This window comes from Rhineura floridana, chromosome 6 (assembly GCF_030035675.1).
Source record: "Rhineura floridana isolate rRhiFlo1 chromosome 6, rRhiFlo1.hap2, whole genome shotgun sequence".
Taxonomy (NCBI): domain Eukaryota; kingdom Metazoa; phylum Chordata; class Lepidosauria; order Squamata; family Rhineuridae; genus Rhineura; species Rhineura floridana.
The window spans coordinates 43,820,356-43,844,408 of NC_084485.1; the positions used below are offsets into that span (position 1 = coordinate 43,820,356).

Consider the following 24,053-nt stretch of genomic DNA (forward strand, 5'->3'; position numbering starts at 1 on the left):
ATACTACCACCTTTTGAAAATGATGTGATCATAAATAGCTCCAGCCAAATATGTTGCTATTGTGGCCTTTATTTTAGTTAAACAACACATTGTTACAGGCAAAGCATCTCAATTTCCCTCCACCACCATCCATCATGTAAAATAAAATTGGGGAGGTCATAAATGTATGTGGGCAACATTGTTCCATTTTTCTTTGTAGTATTCAATGAAATGAATGCCCAAGCTTTAAAACCGTTTTGAAGTCAGAAGGGATCGTTGGAGTCCTCTTGTTGTCTTGTAGTAGACAGGAGTAGCAATTTCAGTAGGCAGCTGTCTAATGAGAATGCAAGGAACCTGTTTCCTAAGCAACTAAGTATGTGGGCTGCTGCTAAGCAACAACCATCTGGAACCCAGTTTGTGTTTCTTGGAATGTACCAGCCATTTGGCTGGCCAGGAGATTAGTATAGAGTTGTAGCTGGGAACAAAAGACAGTTCAAGGGACTTCACCAGTTTTATGTAATTATGAGACCCACAAGAACTGCAAAGCCCAAGTGGAATGGTGGTTGTTCCCTTGAGCACTAGCCCTAAAATGATTCATTTCCTTTTTAATTTTAGATATCTTCTGTTTCTATAAATATAGTGGTAGAATTTTATGTTTTTATCACTTTACACAAGATGTTCAGTCACTTTCTCATGTTTCCTGATGTTTCATTCTTAAAATGAATACGGGGAAGAGTCTAGAAGAGTCTTCAAAGTGCATGTCTGTAACATGCAGGCTTATGTCCAGTGAATCAATTTCATCTATGCTTTTCCAAATGCATGTTTTAAACTCTCCTCTGAAGATTCATGTGTTACCAAGATGTGTTGACTTTACCCATCTCCTTTTTGCTTCCTGACATGTATTAAGTACACATGTACTTAAAAGTAGTATTTGGGAAAGGGGATGTACCAGTTAGCTATTGTGTGGATTTGTATTCAATTGTTAATGGGGATCACCATAAAATATATCTCTGGTTTGCATTTAATAAGTTCTGTTCTTCACTTGTGAAAACAGGCAATGTTTGCGTGCCTTTTTTGTACTGAATATTGTAAAAATCAAGTTATTTGGAATGTTGGTGCTCTGCAAACAGTGTAACTGATCAAAATAATTCCATCTAAACTGTTAATAGAATCTTCAAGTGGACAAACTCGAAATGTAATCTGTTAATTGTGCCAGAAAGCAAATGTTAGGATCTGGTTTCACTGACTACTGTGTCAGGGTAAGATCATGGCTATGCTTAGGGCTTGATTGCTGTGTAGCAGATAGTGTCTGAATTCTAGTAACTTCCATTAGCATTCAGATCAGCCTTCGCCAACTTGGTGCCCTCCATATGTTTTCACCTATAATACCATCATCCTCAGCCAGCATGATAAGAGCACTGCTTGCAAGCCATTGTACTATGCTGAGGCCGTGTAGTATAATATCTGGTAGGAAAAGCATTTGGCAACAGATCTTTAATATGGTTGATATGATCTTAAGTTAAACATTTTGGAAATTAATCACTGTTCTCATGGATAATCAGGTTTGATAACTTGCCTCTAAAGAAACATCCATACACTTTTGCAGTTTCTGATAGTGTGGTAGGAGTGTCTAGCTTTATATCTGTAGCTGGATGGTTGCAAGATCATTTCCAATGTATATTTTTTTTGCAGAGGGAGAAAGGGAAGTGATGAACCAGAGGCAAATAGCAACCTTCTTTCTTTTTGAAGGAAAATAAAGGATACATCACAACTGTTTGGTCACTGTAGTCTCATTATTATGTTGCTGATGGTATCCTTGGAGATGGCAATGTAGCTGTTTGTAGGGCTTGAGGTTTTCTGTCGTTTCCTAACTAGTTCGCTATTCAGAGTCTGACTCTGGTAAGTTCCCAGTTTAGGTGAGCTTAAGTTTTTAATAGCTATGGTTTTGTGGCACTGTATTCTCAGTTGCTTCATTCTCCATATATCAGGCTAAGTCCTGAGGCAGACTTTGCCTTATTATTTCTATACATTAACTGGTCTTTGGGGGGGTAGCTTAAGTCTTAAGTGAACAGCTTCTTTTGTGTGTGTTTTAGAGTACATGTACAAGAGTAAGGTTCAATAGCTTTGTGTGAAGCTACACAAACATTTAGATCAGTTCCCTTGATAGCTACATAGTACAAAAAGGAAAGCTACTAGAAAAAACAAAATACTAATGAAGTAATTGCTGGAATGTAGCTTTTAAAAAGCTTTAACTCTTCCAGAAGGTGGCCATTATAGAGCTCAGGATTAAATGATGTAAAAAAACCTGTTTTACCTGAATTTTCTTGCCTAAATGAGAACAGAGGGAGTTACCTACTTAAAGTTTTAAACATGAACATGTGAAGAAACAGGGTGTTAGTTTTAAAAATGAAGTTCAGAAACTTGTTATTCCTTCTGAAGTTAACTGCAATACTTTGTTTTTTGCTTTGACATGCCTTTGTAAATAAGCTTTGTGAATGATTGTAGGCTCCACCTATAGATCTTCTGACCTAATGCTTGAAAATTTGGGAGGCCTTGATATTGCTTCATCCAGTCTAAATTTAAAACCTCAGTGATTTCTTTTTTGTGTTAAATGATGGTGGTGGCAAAATCTTTCGCAAGTTACTTACTCTTTATGAAAGTCTAAAAAATTAGTAACTCAAGCAGCAGATTCCAAATTCATAGTGGCAGAATGAAAGCCCATTACCAGAAAGTGAAGGTGGAGGATCTGACTGAAAAGAGTAGGCACTAATAGTTTTAGGAATGTCACGAGGAAATGACCTTTCAGTCCAATTTCCTACTTAAGTGGATGCCTTAAATTGATTGAGGCAGTGGAAACATTTGTTAGCCTTCTCTTACTATCAGCCTTTCCCTGTTTAGTATTAGATTCCAAAAACAGCTGCAGCTAGGGTCTGCGCAGTGTGCAGATGTGGAGCTTGTTTCTTTGGCTGGTGGTACACTAAATATGCTTGCACAGACATGTGTGCAAAGCATTTCTTAAGTACTTGGCTTAAAGCATGTAAGATTCTCCTGTCTGAAACTTGGAAGCAGAGAGGCTTTTAAAGTCTTGAGTGTAGCAAAACATTTTGTACTAGGCATGTGCAAAGGAGCAATTGGGCTGTAAAAATATTTGGCTTGTTGCCATTTGGGATATAGCCATAGTCTTAGGTATGCTTGGAAAGAGCTTTCGCCTGCTGCTTGTTTTCTGTGTGTTGAAACTTGGTTTATACATTAAACCTTGCCATTTTTAATTTTATTTTTTATTTTTATTATTTATTTACATTTATATCGCACCTTTCCTCCAAGGAGCTCAAGGTGGCGTACATGGTTCTCCCCTCCCCATTTGATCCTCACAACAACCCTGTGAGGTAGGTTAGGCTGAGAGGTAGTGACTGGCCTAAGGTCACCCAGTGAGCTTAATGGCTGGATGGGGATTTGAACCTTGGTTTTCCAGATCATCGTCCAACACTCTAACCATTACACCACACCAGATTAATTTAATAATTTAAATTATTAAATCTTTTCTAGAGGCACAAATAAAATGCTCTAGAAAGTACCTACCTTTTATGTGCTTTCATGCAGTATACATTGCTTAGAAAAAGGCTGGGTAATAGAAAAATGTGTGCATGTAGTCAGAATCTGACATTTGTATCTCCTACCCAGATGTGTGTTGCTTTAACTGTACCATTCCCATACATCTGACTCATGTGTTTAATACAGCAACGTTTTGCTGGATATTGCTCTACTTACAAAGCTCTCAGTGTATTTGTGTGGCTGGGATGGAGCAGAGGGCTGAACACTTGCTCCATTTCCTGCAAAACAGTGGTGGTCTATTATTACTTCAAAACAATCTATAGTACTAGAATGTTTCTTTCTTTGCTTCTCCCCATCTGCAAGGCTAAAGCATGGACAAATGTGTTGTGCCCCCTCCCCCGCTCCTCCAATTGTATTAATATTAACACAGTGAGATATGGCTAGTCTGTAGGGAAGAAAATCTCTGAAGGTGTACTTTGTCAGTGTTTTGTGTTTGCTTTGATCATCAAAACCTCCCATGTTAACCATGGGTAAGGATTAATTGATATGCCACCCTTAACATTTTTTATTCTTTACTCCATTTATTCATTGCTGTATACAAAAAGATGCCTCAGGGTGAATTAACAACTACATAAAAGCCAAGCAGCTAAAAATCAATTAGACACCAGATTTTTTAAAAAAAAGTTCCTGAAAGTGCTCATCCAACAATGCTTTCAAAAGGACACATCCTTCCCCACCCCACTAAAAGATAAACACCATAGTAAAGTTAAAATCATACCAAGATGTGATCAAAATTTGTGAAATAAAATGTTGTTATTACTCTAAATTAAAACTACTAATGCTGATTTGTTAAAGAATGCAAAAGTTAGTATTTTTTTTTCTCAAACAGAAAAAAGTTCCTTTGCTGGTCTCTCTGTGCAAGAAGGACTCTTACGGATACTGCTGCATTCAGTCCAGTCCAGTCTCTTGTAATGAACATTCAACCTTCCACCCCTTTGTATGGGCTCCTACTGGGAGGAAGGGCAGGATATAAAGCAAATAATAAAATAAAATAACTAAAAAATATATTGTAATATCTATCACTGACAGTGCATGGAATGCCTTTTCTAGCCTGTGTTGCATAAAATAAAAGGATGTATGGGCTGGAAATATAATTACAATGCAGTTACAACTATGTATATTACATCTTCCAGCAGGCCCAGCAGGAGTGGGCAGCCAGTTTGGGCATTGGCCAAGGGCCCAAGAGTTCTGAGGGGCCCCTCACTGGCCCAAACCTGACCCCATCAGCTGCCCTTGGGGAGGTGAATCAGGGTGGTGGCCCCATGCTTTGGGGGGCTCCTGTACCTGATCTGGTGCTGATAACAGTCACATTTGGCGTGGCTCTTGCCAGAGCTAGCATACGCAGAAACCAATCCAGAAGCAAGACCTTTTGAAAATGGCTTCTTTGTAGCACTTGTGCTCTTGAACAGCTAGCTGGCTGGTCGGCACAGCACAGGACCAAATCCAGAAGCCCTTTTATGATGCTCACATTAGGAAAAGAAGCAGGCCTAGGAGGAGAGGTGAAGCTGTCCTGTGATAGCAGCAGCAGAAAAGTAAGCAAGGCAACACTGAGGAGAGGAACTGTTTGAAAGAGCCTAATAGTGCAATCCTAACCATGTCTACTCAGAAACAAGTCCAGTTCAGTGTGGCTAACTCACAGGTGAATGCAGTTAGAATTGCACTCTTGAAAAAGTGGCATGAAGCTTGGAGGGAAGATAACAAGTTTTTGCTGCTTTCCTACTTACATGAGAGTTGGTTCACTGGCTGGCTTTAGGTAAGGCAAGTAATTTGCTTACTGCAAAAAAGCTGTACTAGAGGTGCAAGAACAAAAAGAAACAAATGTAAAATTTCAGTAACTTTATTTTGGGATTAGGGAGTTGCCATATCAGTCAAGATTTATTTTTCTTCAAAGGGGTTGGGCCAAGAGGGAGGAGGAGTATGGTTTGAGGAGGAAAGCAAGGGGACAAGGGACTCCAGAAACCTGGACCTAGCCCTCTCTCCCAACCTCAGTGAGTGTTGCTTTAGCTGCTAATCGAGCAGATGAGCTCTGAGTCCTTGCCTTTGCCACTGACACCTGAATCCTGGTCATTATGTTGTTTGACAGCAGTCTTCCAATGGAACAGATGGTTGTCCCAGCTAACATCTGGATTCATATGGGACGTTTGTTTCTTGCATTACTCAATGAAGAGAGTGTTGTTCTGCAGAATTTCCCTGATTTTTTGCTTGCAAATAGTCGGTTGTTTTGCTCTCCACCTTTGTTTGTTGGTGTTACAAGGTGTGGTTGTTTTAGTTGATGATAAACTGGGAGTCATGTGGATACAGACAGCTGTTTGCTAAATTACTGCTACAGCATTATGCAATCTCTAGTGATTAAGTCTTGTGATGCTATATTGTATAATATTAATAATCATAGAATTCTAGCCTTGATTGCCAAATCTCCCCCTTCTTACTTCCTTTCCTCCCCCCCCCATGTTATTCCAATCCAAGGTTTATTTTTTAAAACATGCAAAAAGGGAAGGCTTGCACATGAGGCAAGGTTTAGAGGTTCAGAGATAAGCAGTTCATAGCGTTTGGGGTCTCTTTTCTGGTAAATGAAATGTCAGATTATGTGACACCTAATTTATGTTATGCAAGTATCTTAGCAATATGTGAAAACGTGTGAGGCCAGGATATCCCCTGTGCCATTTGGGGGGGAGAATTCTTTAACATCCACCCACACTTACTGTGTAGTAGAATTTACAGAGAATAAGGGGAGCTTGATCTTAAACTATGAAGATTCCAAGGAATAGAAAAGGAGTCAGAAACCAGGAAGACAAAGTGCAGGGGAAGAGAAAACAGAGGCTCTTTAGGACTCCAGGGATTCCTACTGCCTGATGTCCAAACAACTCATTCAACCCTCAGAGCTCTGACTTCACTAATAGTCTAAAAACACTGAAAGGCGAGAGCAAACAGACTGGCTCATCATACAGGAATTGCTTAGATGTACTTTTTAAATGAGAGTTTAGAGTATGGTGTCCTTGCTGGCAGTGGACCTGGTTTCTGACTCCTTTTCTATTCCTTGGAATAGATGTGGATGTTAAAGAATTCTTCCCCCCAAACGGCACAGGCAAAATATGATTTTTTTGTGAAGAGGCTTAGGCACTTCTCCCATTGTGCAGGAGCTGAAAACCAGGCACTCACTGAATAGCTAACTTACGATGCAATGGTATACATGCCACCTCAGAAGTAAGTCTGTCTGTGTTCAATACCCAGGTACATAGGTACAGAATTGTACCCTAGGCCTTGGTTTAAGGTTGGTGTTGGGGGAGGAGCAGGGCTCTTGTGCCTTTAACAACTGTCCCATGTAGAAATTCAACAGTTTTAAGGCTTTTCTAGTATGGAAATACAATTACAGCAAAAAGCCTCACCTGTTCTCATTGTGTCTGTCAGACATTTTATTACATTGTGTCCATACTTATTTATTTTTCGACTCTCCACTCCACCTGCAAAGGAAGGCAGCAATTTGCATATGACACAAAGCATGTGCAAATGATATGCTTTTTGCAAGTGGGTCAGAGGGCCCAATCCGCATATAGTGGACTGGGCCCAGAAAATCCTGTTGGCACCCTTGTTCCCAGTGAAGTGTACCCATGTTTTCCGTTCTCTCCCAGTGACCTGCCAACCTTGCTAAACGGCAAGAGAAGGTAAATAGGGACTGCTCTCTTTTCATTGCATTTGCAAGTGGAAAACAGCCTAAATAGAATATATAAAGTCTGTTGTACAACAGTATAATGAATATCTATTAAAACAACACATCAGTAATGACAAGTTATTCATGCCCAGAATGCAACAATATATGACACTGTCAAACTTCTCCACTTCCTCCCCAAGGGTAGGGAAGCAAGAAATATATATGTTTGATGCTCTTTCCTAGAAACTGACTCATGTGTTCTCCTGCTTTTGGCTGGTCGCATTTCAACCTCCCTTCCTTCTCCTTCCTGAAAGTGAAGGAAATCTCTATCCTTGAGGCAAAATTCTTTGTGCTTGATAGTTTCTCATACGCAAAAGTCATGTCAGATAAAATTACGCGGCTTGGTTTTATACAGGGCAATATAATGGGTGATCATTCAAATTGTAGCAAGTACCTTTGTGTTTAATAAAGACAATGCTGAGTCAGCTTCTCTGGTATTTGCAGCATCCATTACTTCTCCTTGCCAGCATTCTAGAAAGTAAATGTGTAATGCTTGGAGTAATGCTAACTTGAACTTGGATGCCAAAAGGGAACCACAGTCTGCAGAAAAGTTTGCAGGTGGTGAAACTGCTGTAATTTAGGACTGATGCAACAGTGTTTCCAATATTAAAATAATAAAACTTGGTGTTATTTGAACAGCTGGGTTCCGGGTAGTGGATCAATTTCCTAAACTTCTCTCAATAACTTCTTGCTAATTACATCACTCCTTGTAAAGGAGGAAATTATCCTAGCATATTCATCCTTTTGGGGTCCTCATGAACAGAGATGAAACATTTTGTCCAGAATCAAGAAGCAGTTACCTTAAGCTTCGTGGCTTCATAATTCAGACATCTATCTGCTGTCCTCTGCCCAAATACAGTTGCTTGCTATCCTTATATGCTAGTGACATGACTTTTCAGCTATGATCTACAAATGTTTCCACACTACCCAGTTTTTGTTCAGGGCATTTATTCACAGATCTTAATTCCTATTACAATATAACATCACCCAATAACGCTTTTTCTCTACACAATTAAAATGATAAAATTCAATAAGCACAAGATAATGAAATTCACATTTTCCAGCAAAGAGGATGATAAAAGTAGCTAACTAAAAATATACAGCAAATAAAGAGTGATTAAAAACATTAAAATCACAGGTTTTAAAGGCCTGGGAGGATTTAAGAAAAAGTCTTCACCTGCATGCCCATAAAGAAGGTGCCAGATGAGCCTCTCTGGGGAGGATATTACAGATCGGGGTCCCAACACTAAGAAGGTGCTATTCCTGATAGTGATCTGCCTCACTTCAGTTGGTGAGGGTGCCTGGAACAGGGCCCCTGAAGCAGATCTTTCAATTGTGTCTAGAGACAGATTGGGAATTGGTGCTGTTGATAAAGCAGCAACATAATATGTTCTAATTTCCCCAGTTAACATTCCTACAACCCTATTTTGGATCAACTGAAGATTCCAGACTGTTTTCAAAGGCAGCCCTGCATACGACAAATTGCAGTAATCTAGGGAAGTTACCAAAGCTTGTGTAACTGTAGCCAGACTATCTCAATTCAGATATGGCCACAACCGATAAAAGATGATCCAGGCAAAAGGGGCCACCTGGGCCTCTAATAGCAATGAACAAGCAGCCACAAACTGTAAACTTGGTGTCCTTTAGTTTAGGGGGAAGTGCAATCCCCTCCAGAACAAGATATTCACTTGGGTGGATGAATCACCCACCAACATTATAGCAGTTGTGTCTGGATTGAGTTTCAGTATATTAGCCTTCATACAATCCATTACCATGCCCAGGCACTGATTTTGGATACCCGCAGCCTCACCTGAACTTGATGAAAGAGAGAGAGTGCGCAAGCAGAGTATCCTTTGCATATTGATGGCACCTCATGCCAGATCTCTGGATAACCTCTCCCAACAGTTTTGTGTAGATGTGGAATAGCATGGAGTAGAGAATAGAACCCTGCAGGACATCAGCACACAACTTCCAAAGGATCGAGCAGTGCTCTCCTGGCACTACCCTCTGGAATCAGCTATCCATGTAGGAGCAGAACCACCATTAAGTGGTGCCTCCAACACCCGCCTTGGACCATCTGTCCAAAAAGATACTTTTAATATATTAAAAGCCACTTAGAGGTCCAAGGAAATCAACAGGGTTGTACTCCTGCTGTCTTTCCCACAGCACAACCAAGGCAGTTTCTCTCGCAAATCAGGCCTGAAGCCTGATAGAAATGGATCAAGAAAAACCAGTTTCTTCAAAGAGTAACAAATTGAGTGCCTTTCTTAGGAAGGTGGTGTTAGCTACTTGGCCTATGATGATAGCATCTTCTGGGTCCTGGTTAGATTTCTTCAGGAATGATCATACTGCCTCCTCTCTTAAAGAGCCCTCTCTCAAGGGAGGCTTTGAAAACCTCCTGGTCCTCCCTTCCTTCCCTGCTAGATTTAATAAGCCATGAAAAAAAGGATCAAGTATATAAGTGGCTGACTTGATTTGTCCAAGTACCATGTCCTCTGTGTCCAGCAACTGAAAATCATCCAACAAATGCCACTGTGAACACCTATGATGATGATTCCATAACTGTGGAGTCTAAATCATGGTGGATGTGCAGTTTTCTCCTCAAGTGTCTTACAAACACATCATGAGCTACTGATATTTCTTCCAGATCTTTCCCTTGGCCAGATTGCAGAAGGCCATGAAGTACTTGGAAAAGCTCTGGCAGAGAGGAAACAGATTGGATTGAAGAGAGGCCTATACCACTACAGTGTAGACTTGCTAATAAGGTCTAACTTAGGTGTGTTTGCAGTCAACATGGATTTTTCACCACATGGGTTCTAGCAGCCTAAACTTTTGCCTTATAGCACTCCTTGGTGTATACCAAGGTGTCCCCAGGCTCTGCTCAGTGGAAGAGGACACTTGGATGTGATCATGTCACCCACCAGAATCATCTTTTCATTCCAGAGAGCAACCAGGGCCTGAAAAGCCACAAAACCCTTCAGAAACCCTTCGGGGCAGCATAATAAATCCACAGTATGGTTTATCAGAATTGCCATGGCAGTGTCTATAATATCTTCCTTTCAAGCCTAGGCAAAACATGAGATAAAGACATTGAAAAGGCCTGTGATGGTAAACAGGACCTGTACAAGTGGATCTTGGGCTCTGTGTAATCATAGATGGTCACCATTTTCTTAAAATGGTAAAGAGAAATAAATGGGGCATTCTTCTTTATTCCCTAACAAATAATGAAAAGGGGCATTATGCCAAAACATTTAGCCTTTTCAGCTAAACAGTGAAAAGTTGTAATACATGTACATTCTGTATATAAATAAGCTGTGGTTCTTGCTGCTACATGCTGTTGAAATCACTGTGGGTTCTTATTTTAATTGTAAGCAGCATTTGGAAATTAACAGCACACCCCTACACATAGCTTAGAAATAAGCCCCATTGGGTTCAATGGGGCTTAGTCCCAGTAAATGTGTGTAGGAATGCATCCTTAGTACACCAAAAAAGAATGCTGTGAGGGTTGTTTTAATTAAGTTTATGAAGTTTAAAAGACCTGGGGGGGGTTGGGGGGGAGTCCCAGTCTTCAACAGTATGAAGCAGTGCATTTCAGTTTGAAGCATAATTCTGCATATTTAATGCAGAATGACTCTTGGGAGTATACAATTTTGTCTATGCAATTTACTTTTGGTTATTGAAAAACTACAATTTTCCCCTAATATAGACAGAACGTGGAAAGCAACAGGGAAACTGACAATCGCATAAATTTCATTCCCGGGTTGGTTCCTGCAGAAGGCATAATGCTGCATTGGTTTATGCATGCATTGTTTGGAAGGCTACTTTCGGGCACTTTAGTTGGCTATCTAATGTATTAAATAAAAACTCGTATTGCACAGAACCTGTCGTAGAGTTCAGATAATGACTTATAACTCCTAGTATTACTGCATTGTGCTAAAACAATGTTAACAGTTCTGGGGTAGTGCTTATGAAAGCATGAAGAGCCTTACACAGTGGGGTTTCTATAAATCTTGTAGAATTCCTAAACATATATAATCTGATCTTCCTGTCAGTGGCAGCTGGTGGCTCCATGTCAGTGGGGCAGTGGAATCTATCCAGGATTTAACCTGAACTTTCAAAAAGCTGTCCAGAGTGCATAACCCCAGCACCTTGGACAGCTCCTTGAAAGTTCAGACAAAAACCCCAGAGCAAATTCCATTGCCCCATAACACAGACCCACCAGCCACCACTGCTTCCTGGTAATAAAGTGCATCTATCTGGGTCATATTAGAGCAAAATGTACCATCAGAAACCTCAAGGGATGTATATATCTGTTGTTGAATTATACTACTTTTGATTGAAGTAGATTGGAATTGGGTGATTAGATGTAAAAAAAAATCCTTACATACTGAGAATTAGCCAGCTGGGGAGACATGCTAGTTTTGATTCTGCAAGGAGGGTAGTGAGTGGGTATGCTTGTTTGTTTGCTTACATGTGTGTTTAAAATAAATAAAATATGGGAAAGCATGCAAAAGTTCAGTTTTCCACAACTGTGATCAGCAGCAAATAAGTTGCATGACGCTGCTGATTATATATAGCAGTTCTTCATTTTGTAACAAGGTTGTTCAACTATTAACTATTCAAAACTTCCTAGTTACATGTAGGGTGGAACAACTGTTAACTCTTCTAACTGAATTAGAATTACATTTATTTATAATCTGCACTTCCATAAATATATCCAGGTGGTGTACAACATACAACAAAGTTGTTGTTGCTATGTGCCTTCAAGTCGACTATGACTTATGGCGACCCTATGAATCGGCGACCTCCAACAGCATCTGTCGACATATAACAATAAAACCAGCAAAAAGCAACCATAAAAACATCAATAAATACAGATTGGTTAAAAAAGAAAGAAAATCCATATTGCAAAGGCCTGTCTAAACAATACAGTTTTCAAAGGACATCTAAAAGAAGAGAAGGATGGTTCCTGCTGATAGTTCAGTTGTGGCCACACTGAGGGGCTCTTCCCTCATTGCTTTAGGAAAGAAGTTCCAGTCCAGTAAGACTTTTAGCTCTTACACACCTCTCCCTGCTATGAGCAAAATATATGGTCTGGTTGATTTCCTCTCCCTGGATCAGATCAACTGGCACAAAAATAATTGTGTTGGGGTCAAGGAAATTCCATGTTCAGGGGTGCATGAAACAGGCTAGTTCACATTAACTTTGTCCCCATGGTGAGGGGAAGGGGCCAGAAGTCCCAAAATGTGTACCCTAGAAAGTACTGTGTGAACAGGCTCTGCAGTGATTCTGTGTTCTTCATAGTCTTCCAGCAGGAGTGTTTAAAACCAGGGTTAGTCATACCTGGCATTAAAAAAGAGACACCTAGTTTATGGCAAGCATTCCATAATTTAAAGATGAAATTTGGTAATTTGCATAAGTGCTTTGACTAATTATGCTTAATAACTGTAGATGCACTCAAGATAATACTACACCAGTTCTCCTCGTCGGACTGTTCAGTTCCAGAACTGGATAGGTCCATGCTAAGATCTGAGTTCTACATGAAGGCATTTGTAGGGAAGCAAATAACAAAAAAAAGTCTACTATCAAAGTCAGCATTCTGAGGGCATCAGCTTTCAAATTTGGGTGAGTGGGTGATCAGCAGTACTTTTGTTTAGGGGCCTGCAAGTTAGGGCTTTGTTATTCTGCATAGCTCTTATCTTCTGCTAGTCAGGACAGAATTTTATTTTACATTTATTATGAATTTCTGTATTGTCCTTCAGTAGGAAAAAATTTTTCCTTCCAAGGGCAATGTACATAAAAGGAAAATACAGAGAAAAATACTGGTAAAACAAATTGGAAAATCCTTCAACAGAAGACTAAAAATGTAGCAAACTTGTTTAATCTGCGCAGTTGTATACAGGTTATATAATTTGGTCTACCTTGTTCTAAAATACATCATGGGTTTTTTGGGGGGAGCATCAATACAAAAACATGGTCCTGATTGAAATGCTAATGTAGAGGACATTGAAATGGACTGAATAGAGATCATTCAGTTTTGATAATAGCCTCTAGGTAACTTCTCCAGACTTCAGCCCCTTCCAGCAGCTTTTCTTTTGCTTTCAAGGCATCCAAGTATAGCTTCTTTCATCTTATCCTTATAGTGACTCATGGTTGGGACAGAGCCAGCTCACTGCCATTATGCATTAAAAGATCACATTGGTGTGTGTGTGAGCAGTGATGGATGAAGAGTTAGATCAACCTGCAGGCCAGAACCTGAGGTCTCCCATCTCTGTGGGCCATTTTGACAAGTGGGTGGGGCCACCACCTGTCAAATCACCTGATGTCACCATGATGTTGAGTGATGCAACTTCATATGAAAGAATCAGGAGCGCATTCTTATGTGAACTCCCAATTTCATTTCATTTCCTAGCCCAGCTCGAAGTCAAGATGGGCTGCGAAGCACAATTCCTGTGCAGTTCAGCAGATCTGTGCTGACAGCAAGCCTTGCTTGCCAAGGAATAGTCAGGGGCACATCTTAAGGATCCCAATTGTTTCTTTGCAGTTGCCCCACACCTGACATTACATGTAATAGATGTTTGGCAAAAACTGCCTCTGCTGTGCCTAACTTGGTCCATGGACTGGAGGTTCCCCACTGCTGAGTTAGATGATAGTGCATTCACTCACTTGCAGTCTACAAGAGCACAAACTGTGTAGTAAACTGTATGCCTGGCCTCTGAAGGGTTTAATTTTGTCATGTCAGTGGAGAGTTTCAACACCTTTTTTTTTTGTCTATTCCTCTGTTAATTTGGAGGCAGGGAGGGGAGAGAAGATAAACCAGTATTAAATGGTTGTCACATTCCAACTTAGCTTTAATGCATGCTGATATTTGGAAAACCAGAACAGAGCCAAAATTTCTTGGAAGACATTTTTAAAGAGAATTTGAGATTTTTCTTTTTCGCTACCACCCCACTCCCAGAACAAGAATGCCACTTTGCAGAATCTAGCAATTTGCTATAGATTCAAAGTGCACATGAAGTTCTGCCTGCAAGGGCTTTTCCATTCATTACAGCAGAGACTATCTTTATTTTTTACTTTATTTATTACATTTTTGTGTCACTCTTCCTCCCAAGGAGCTCAGGATATAGTGCACAATTTTCTCTCTTCTCCCCACCCCCCCGAAACCAATTTTGTTCTCTATAACAATCCTGTGAGGTAAGTCAGGCTAGGAGAACGGCTGGTCCAAAAGTCACCCAGCAGACCATGGCTGAGTGGAGATTTGAATCTGGGTCTCCCCTGTCCTAATCTCACATGCTAACTACTCCACCACACTGGCTTTCTTTATCTGCATTCCTCTTCATACAGAAATGACACTTGCGCTGCCTACCATCTCCTCCGAGGTATAGCCTTCATCCCCAAATAGCACTGAGATGACAAGGCATTTCTTCCAAAGTGATAAAAATAGGTGCAACTATAATGGAAACAAAGGCTTAATAGGAATATTTCTTAACTTCCGGCCTAGCTTCCTGGGAGAAACTTGTAGCGTTTGAGAAACTTGAATGTTTATACAGTATGGGATATACTGCTGTTTTTTCTTTTCAAAACAGTGACCAATAGATCTCTCAGGAAAAGAAATCAAGATAGCTGAAATAAGAGTTAGCTGTTAGAAACCTGATAAAAGCCCTAGCAACGGGGAGGCAGAATGTAGGTCGATGTCTTTTGTAGGCTGATCTAATCATGGTGGGAGCTCCCAGAGGAAAATAAAATCTGTAGTCTGTGAAGACAGAAAGAGAAAAACTTTGGAAAGTATTGAAATTGGATGCCTCCCTATTTACTGATCTCCTGGTCCAAACATGGGGAAATGTTGTAATTAGGTGCAAAATAACCATTATCTATCATTAGTTAATGTTGCAAAATGAGAAAATTGGATTTGAAGAAACTGACTACGTCTTGTATTCTTAGTAGCAGCTGCAGTGGGGGAAGGATAAGATTGTACAATGGATAGATTAAAAGGTGCCCTTCCATTCACAGAAGGATTCTTTCCATGAGCAAGCAGGTCTTTGATCCAGTGGAGAATCTACTAATGAAAGGGGTAGATGCTATTTCTCACTGATTTTCCCCTGCCTCCCCTTGCACTCCCCAATCTGCTTTGAAAGGCTGTGAGAACCTCCAAGCACAACTTAATGGGTGATCGAGGGGGGGGGAGCTACAGTAGAGGGGGTGAACTGTCAATAATCCCTCCTCCCGCTTCTGTTAGCAATACAAACACCAGTACTGTCCTTGCAACACAACTCTATACACCGGATCCAATTCAGTATTTAATATATACCGTCCCAGTTTCTTTTATTTTCATAGAACCTTGTTAGCTATATTCTGTGCTGTCATCACAAATTCTGGAGCTGCTGTCATCTCTAATTGGGAATAGATGTGTCTTGAGCTACATACTGATTACTATTCCTCCTTTTGATGTTGTAGCAACGCAAGCAATTCGTTTTTGCAGCTTTCCCCTATATAAAGGCAGACTTCACCAATTTTGCATCTTGTCTATCTGCTTTGGGGAACAGGTATTCAAAAAATTGCTGCATATTGCACATTTATCATTGATCTTTAAATATATTAAGACTTCAGTGAATCCTCAGTAAAGGTGATAGTAAGCAGTTGGAGGCTCAGGAAGCCAAATGTTGGACAAGAAAAGAGATATTTTTTTCTCTAAAAATGTGGATTATTATAAAATGGAATTGTAATCTTTGTCCCCTGTCTAAATTAAGAATGTTGCAATTGCTCCTGTGGTCCATAATGGGTGATAAAATGCTATTTTGAGAGAGTAACTATTGCCATGGAAACACTTCTTAAAATATACAGCCAATTTTGTGCATGCCTTCCAAAATAGTTTTTGAAAATCTTTGTGGAGTGCTGCTTTCTAGCATAGATGCTACACTGGCATTAGGTGTTTCACGTGTAAGTCTCAGATGCACCTTTCAGTCTCTCTTGGGCATTTTGTGTCATGGTGCAGGGGAGAACCTGGGAAGAGAAAGTTCATGTTGAGTATAGCTTCTTTGGACCGTGCAACAAAACCATGCAACTTCTGATCACCTGCAAGCAGAGCCAAATTCTTGAATAATCTGCGTCTGATTAAAAGGAAACTAGCAATTGCAGCAAGGAATAGTAAGCTGTCTTCAGGGTGGTATGAGGTCGAAAGGTACATGGTTTATTCTAAGTCCAAACAAGCAAGTGCTTGGATTTCCTGAAATCAGTCCTGTCAGAATGAAACTCTCATTTACCTCCCAAAATAAAAATGAGCAATTGAATCAAATAATAAATAAATAATAAAAACAAATTGAAAACTATAAATATGGTATTTTTGCAAGTAATACGCTCAGGTCAACAGGTTTGTGTATGTGATCAAGGGCTGCATTTAACTTGTTAAATAGACCTTTGCCAATCATTCTGATCATGTAGGGGCCATTTTGTAGAATTAAGTTGCCAGTTCAGCTCTAAACATACAGAAGCTCTCTCTCTCAACTTTCTAGAAACAAATTGCACAACAGCCTTCTTGAATATATCAGATTCCCATATCAATCCAATGAGGTAATTTCATATATTATTATTAGATTTATATCCCGCCCTTCCTCCCAATAGGAGCCCAGGGCAGCAATTTTGCTGCTGCTGTGGTCCCAGATAAATTAATCTAGAATGTCACATCTCCTAATGTTTTAAAAAAATTCTTTCTGACATATAACCAAACGTATTAGTGTTCATCTTGTAGCCATTTTGATTCTTGTACCCACAGTCTCCTTTAATCTCTAGCTTGTTGCCTTTTCCTTTTTTTTTCTTTGCTGGGTGGTGGGTGGGTACTGACATTCTGGAAAATACAATAGTGTTGACAACATATTAGGATGGCTTTGTATACTACATACATGTGGAGACAGAATAACTGGAAATGTGTCTCGTGTAATGCATAATGAGTTCATCATCACATTACCTCATATGTAATACTTTTTTTGGATGGAGAAATTTCACCAGCTGCATGTGATCAAACTGCTGTTAACAGGTATAAGTGAATTACCCCTTGCCATATGTGCATGTTACCACTCCACATGTTACGTAGGAAGAATGAGTAGCTTGTGCCTTCTTCATTTGCCTTTTGAATGTAATGGTCACTGCTTCCCTCCTGTAAATAGGTTAAGCTCTTAATCTAGCCACGTGATTATCTGGATTGCTCTTTTCACCTTTTACAGCATGAATCTATCCCTCCCGTATAGAGGGTGAGTGTGTAGAAATTAATTATTGTGAACTCCACAGTATCACAGTTCATAATCCAGTGATGGTGGAATAGTTGAAACATGTGCTAACTTTAGTTCCACTTACTTCCACCATGGGGGCGAGACAGTTCTCAATGCCAAGTATTTATAATTGCACTGGTGATACACCATTACAAACTTGAGGGGTTTTATGGTACTATGTCGAACTGAATAATGCAGATCAGCTTTCGCCTTGACTGGTTTGAGATAATTATGATCTGTTATTTGTACAGTCTTTCACTGAGCATCACACATAAATGTGTCTATCTTCCTAGATTGTGAATGACTGAGTTCTTAGATTTTTGCCCAAGTAAACAAATGTTCTTCAGTAAGCCCACTGATGCTCTTGACTCCGGATACAAAACCTATTTTTTCTCTGCATTGTTGTTGTTGACAACAAATAATTCTTTCACATATGAACTCAACCACTACTGCCAATTTGTTTTCTGCTGCAATAAAAAATACTTCAAGAAATAGGAACCTTGCAGATTTAGCCTGGGTTATGTGGATTTTTTTTTTAAAAAACCGATGTGTGGTTCATACAAGCTAGTTCTTGGCTCTTGTGTTAATTTGTTTAAAATGAAGTCACTGCTTATTCAATGATTAAACCATTTTAACATTTTCATGCAAAACTTCAAATCATCTTGGCCAGTGGTCAACAAGCCTTTGAATACTGGCCAAGACTGGAGGCAACAAAGAATGTCTGGAAGTAATTAGTCCATATAGATAGTACCAACTTCTGAAGTTCTGTTTTCTGAAAATAACAGTTGTCAGAAAAATGACAGATACCCAAGTAGCCTACATCAGAGCTTGGAAAAGTTACTTTTTTTGAACTACAACTCCCATCAGCCCAATCCAGTGGCCATGCTGGCTGGGGCTCATGGGAGTTGTAGTTCAAAAAAGTAACTTTTCCAAGCTGTGGCCTACATATCAAAAGTAAGCAACCTGTTTATATAGGTTTAAAAGAATTTTGTTTGACTGGAATAAATCCAGCATTTATCTAAACTTTCAAGAGGAACTAAGTAAGATTTATACTAATTCCGCATCTCTGTAGCTTCTGTCATTTTGGCACCAAGTACTGATGAAGGAAATCTGTGAGTGTTAAAATGTTCCATGAGCCTGTAATGTTTTACCCAACTCTAGCCAGTTAAAAGTATGCTTTGTATTGCATTAGTGAGGGTCTATAGATCACCTGCGTTGCATGCAAAATGTCACAGATTCAGCGCCACCATCTCCAGGACATGGATTTTGGGTAGGAAGGCTTGGCATGACCTTTGCCTAGGACCTTGGAGAGGCTCTTTCAGACAGAGTAGAGAGTTCTGGGCTAGATGAACTAATTGCTTGTTTCATATAAGGCAGTTGGATATAGTCAAACGTAACATCACTCAAAATCTAGTTTCAGGAGGCATATGGCTGCTGTCATTCAGATTCCTGTGCACGTACATTATATTCTTGCTTCAAAATTCTTAATGAAGTAATAAACAGTGCCCTCCTCACACACTTGCTCTGCATCCTCTGGCATCCATGTCAGGGCATCTGCACCCATATGCACCCATGTGCAGTCATACATCATCCACATGATTGGTATCCAGATGGAAAAGCCCATGTGAATGCAGATAGCTCCTCTTTCAGGCTGTCATCAACATTTGTGGAGGTCAGAGGCAAGGTGGGTGATGCTGAGGGAAGAACTAGGTGATGTTCCACTTTCCTTCCATGCCTTAGCCCTTTGTGGTTAGTTTTTCCTCTTAAAACAGTGCAAATTTTTCATTAAAAGTCCTGGTTTATTCCAGTAATCTACCCATCAGGAAGCTGTATTCATTAGGAATAAAGAAGAGTAGTAAATTTATTATATTGTATTTTTGGAATGTTGTATTGGATAGCTAATTTTAATTGTTAGCTTCTCAGCAGGAAATAAGCACTAGAAGGGTGAGAGATAAATCTTCATATAAATTAATGTGTCTATGCACAAAGATTTCCTAGAAAATCATGACTGTTCTCTAACAGTTGGCAATTGAGCTTGCCCAACAGTAGAAACAATTATGTCTCCCTCTTACTAAGAAGGTGGCTATCGACTACTTTTAAAGGATGTCTTAAACCTGAATGTAACATGCAGTAGGCCAAAGGTTACTCTGGGTAGAGAAACACTTACTGTTGTGCCGGTTCCAGTGCATCTCCACCTCTCTTTTCTGAAAACGGGAGCACACAACACTAGTCAAACCCTGCCCCTTTTTGCTGTAAAATCTGGTGGGATTAGCTTGAGTGCATTTTTTAAATTCAGCTTTAAACAGATTTTACAACTGAGTTTACATCAACGCATTGCCCCTCCAGGTGTGGCCAGTTGAAACACTTTGCTGAAGGAGACTAGTGTGCTCACAGCCTCAGACTACTCAATCACTGACTTCTTGTGGTGAAATCTTCTGAAACTTTGTGATGAAATGGAGGATAGGACAGGTGCACGTCTAAGCTACTGAAAACGAAAGAATAGCTAACAAATAAAACTGATTAGATTAGCTGTCGTTTGCTCATTCTGGAGAGAGATGTTGCTTACTTCTGAGGCTTCAGTTTGAACACTATCTTCTACATGGCATGTGTGTATTGTGCAAGTCTCTTCCTAACCATGGATGTTTTGATGAAATGCTTAAAATGCTTTTCTTCTGTGATAGGCTTGTGACCTCATCTCCTCTGAGGGTCTGAAGCAGATTGGTCTGTAGACTATATAGATGGCTGTTCCCTCTGAGGGTAGAGAATAGCTTCTAGCTTCCTAATCAGTATTTGTTTCTTTTACATGCTCATCAAGGGCTTAAACAATCTTCCAGTCTCTCCTGCTATTTATGTTAATATCCCAGGGAGGAGAATTATTTGCAGTCCAAATGAGCAATGCATTCTTTACATTCATACTATGAATCTGACAAGAGCCACTTTCACATGCTTGTGAATTCCCTTTGTGTTTTGAGCTGAGTTTCCTCCTCTTCTTCCTGTTCAGATTCTCAACCATTCAGCACCGGTACCTATTCAGAATTAATTCTGATGGAAAGAGTCAGTATTCATTCTGTAACCTGCCCAAGAAAGTCCTTGAAATAACTGCGTTTGGAGTAATGCAGGGCCATTACCCAGGCTATGGTCTGAAGGCACATGAGGCCAGCACCCAGTCTGGTCAGTGCCTGGATGGGAGACCGCCTGGGAACCATATGTAAGCCGCCTTGGGTTTCATGAAAAGAAAGGCAGGGTATAAATGTAATAAATAAATAAATAATAAACTACTTGATGGTTGCTGTAAACAGGACAAGGAAAAGATGTGGACTTCAAATAGAAAACCATGTGTTATCTGCAATAAAATATTGCCGCTTATCATTATATTCTCTTAGGATTCCTGCCAGCAAGCAGATTATTATCCCCCTTCTCATTTTTTCTTTTTACAACTGACACTCAACATTCCATGGCTATTGAGCATGCTCATTGGGCTGAAATTTTTTTTTTAGCAGAGGAGGAGATTGACCCCTAAACCTAAGAGATGTTTCTTGCACTATTCTTTGATTCCCATTTCTGTCAACGCTGACTATTTTAGTTAACTGTTAGAGGCTGTAGTAGTGCTCAAGTTCTGGTTGTGTATGGAACCGTAGAATGCTGGTGTTCTTCAGTTAGTTAGCTAAAAAAAAAATGCAATGCAAGCCCAAGCACATGGTATTGGGTGGATTGAAATGCAGGGCACACGACTGCCTACCCTCACTCCCAGTTTAGAAACCAGATTGAGTATGTCCTTTCAGTCATTCATGACTGTTTTCTGGTACTACTTCAAAGAGAAATGTTTGGACTAGTAATTTTATATCAACTGGACTAAGAGGGTTGCACAAGGATTACTTAGAGGCAACCCTGTTGTCATTGGTTGTGTTTGGACATAATGATAAACTATGAGTCCATTATTATTATTTATTAGATTTATTAGGCACTTGTTACCTGAGGTCTCCAAGAGACTTACAACATCGTTAAAAACAAAACTAAATATACCATACCATAAAAACAAAATAATAAAACAACCACCCCAGTATTATTACAGAGGTAAGCCTTGTGCTGGAATGCTCCCCCTCTCCTATTTCTTCTCCTGTGCAACCAGAAGGAGACTGGAAGGTTTCACTTCCAATTTCAACTAATCATAGTTAAGCCTTATGTCTGAATCTGTGCTAACTATGGCTAACCTTAACTATGGCTTATTGAAAATGCCAGTAACAATAAACCATTCTTTAATATTACATCCAAGGACAGTTAAGGAGTTGGTTGCTGGGTGGCTGAAGTCTTGTCAAGTAAATAAACAAATAGTAACTTATCCCACATTTTTCATATAAAATGCTCGAGCTGACTTACAAAGGAAGATAAAACCATTTCAGGTACACATAGCCTGTTTAAAATGTACAAATTCAAAACACATACTTTAAACCATAAAAAACTAAAATTAAGTCTGTTTTTGTGCTTTAAATGTGAAGGCTATTCAGCCCTTAAATAGGAGTAAAGACTTTTACTGTTAGGTCAACTTTGAATATATATGCCAAATTATTCTGTTGTTGTTGTCATTATTTGATTTATATCCTGCTCATCCTCCCAGCAGGAGCCCAGGCCGGCACTAAAGGAAGTTGGCATCTGCCCCTGAAGGCTCATGCAGCAGCAACACATACACAGAAGTTTGCACTAGACTCTTTAACTTTGGGACATCACTTTTCAGTTAGCTTAGATCAAGGTCCAGGCAAAGCTGATTGAATATGGATGTGTTGATGACATTATTCAAGACAAACGCATCTGATTGTTAAATCATTTTCTGAAAAAAAGCTTTTTTTATATAAAGATTTAAGTCTTATTGCACCTTAAAGACTACCAATATTAATAAAGTACAAACTTTTATGAACTGGAGCCCATTCTTAGATGCATACCACAAATGTTTTATAGTTACTGCTAAAGAAAGCTGGCATCTGACAAAGTTGACTCTAGCGCATGAAAGCTTATTCCTTATCAAAATGTCTTTGTCTTTTAAGATGCTACAATATGCTTTGTTGTCTTCCTTGCAACAAGCTAGCATGGCTGCCTCTCTGGAATATATTACGTTTACCTTAAGTTCCACATCAAGAAAGATGTGGAATGCCCATTGATTCTAGCTCCAGAATCCAAGTAGCTATTAACCGAGTGGAGTGTTATTTCACAAATAGGTAGTTTATCAACAAAGTGAGCATGGCTACCGTCTCACAAAATCTTTTTGTGGCATTTCTCATTTCCTAGGTTCAAGTACCAGGTTGGTCAAGATACTGAAACTTGTCAACTGATGGGTTCAAACACAAAGAGGTGGCTTTATCAGGACCTTAAGTATAAAGTAAAATTTCAGGTTTCCACCCCACCACTGTAGCCCTTTCCAGCGTGGCTTGCTTTATAGCTTTCTGGAGGGGTCTTCCTCACTTTTTTCATTATCTTCCAGTCTGTGTTATGATCCTCTTGAAATTCACAGCAGGATAGCGCTGGCTATTAATGTGCTTTGGTTTGGGCTGTTCTGTGCATACTGCTGGCTAGGCTAATGTACTCTGCATCTGTGCTTGCTACCTTCTCTGAACATTGATGCTAATTTTGCCTTTTCTCTTCATTCACTGGATTTTTGCTGCTTTCTCTTCCATCTTCTGCTTCCCTTCTTTCCCTTCATATTTCTCACTGCTACTGTCGCAGGTTCGGCATGCCTAGTGGGCTATAAAAAGACACCACCACCAGTCCCACCTCGGACCACCTCAAAGCCGTTCATCTCTGTCACAGTGCAGAGCAGCACCGAATCGGCACAGGACAACTACCTGGACAACCAGGACCACAAGAGTGAGGTCAACAGCCAGTCGGGACTGAGCAATTCCTCAGATAGCTTAGAAAGTACCAGACCACCTAGTGTGACAAGAGGAAGCATTGTGACTCCAGCCAGAGAGCCTCCTGAGTTACCCCAGAAAAATGCAACCTTGAAGAGTGACAAAGGAACACTGACGAACGAAGAGCCAAAGGTGGAGAATATCCCCAAAAGGAAGCTGTCATCTATAGGAATACAAGTATGGAACTGTTTGTTCTCATTAGCACTAGAAGATGTTCTTAATGTAACCATTTTTACATGTGCATACTTGTTTGACTGCTCTGGCATCTGTGCCCATTTAGTGTGCCTCTGGCAAAGTTTGACTTTATAAAATTCCAGGGGCACTTCGGAAGAAATTCAGTAGGGCATATGTTGCAAACCACTGGGCAAGGAATTTTCAGAGCTGTACTAACCTACTATCTCTTAGCAGAACCATCCATACACACACATTTATTTCAGGTCATACCATGTGTAATGGGATTCCAGTATGTAGTTCATGGTCAGCCAGGTGTATAGGAAGAACTATGCTTGGCATCCTTAAGGTGCCCCTAGAACATGGGTGAACATCCTGTGGCATGGATGTCACAGTAGCACAGCTAACAGAGGTTTGTGA

The 24,053-nt window shown here is 39.9% G+C and overlaps 1 protein-coding gene across 6 annotated transcripts in view; it reads left to right on the forward strand.

Moving 5' to 3' along the window:
- Positions 1-24,053, forward strand: part of LOC133387234 (disks large-associated protein 4-like) — a 64,582-nt gene that overhangs the window by 25,146 nt on the left and 15,383 nt on the right. For 3 of the 6 annotated variants that reach the window (XM_061631595.1, XM_061631594.1, XM_061631591.1), the window contains 2 exons: positions 22,843-22,855; positions 23,278-23,639. In XM_061631595.1, coding sequence (XP_061487579.1) covers positions 22,843-22,855; positions 23,278-23,639 — 375 coding nt within the window. The remainder of the gene's footprint in view (positions 1-22,842; positions 22,856-23,277; positions 23,640-24,053) is intronic. The other 3 variants (XM_061631593.1, XM_061631592.1, XM_061631590.1) reach the window with 1 other exon arrangement.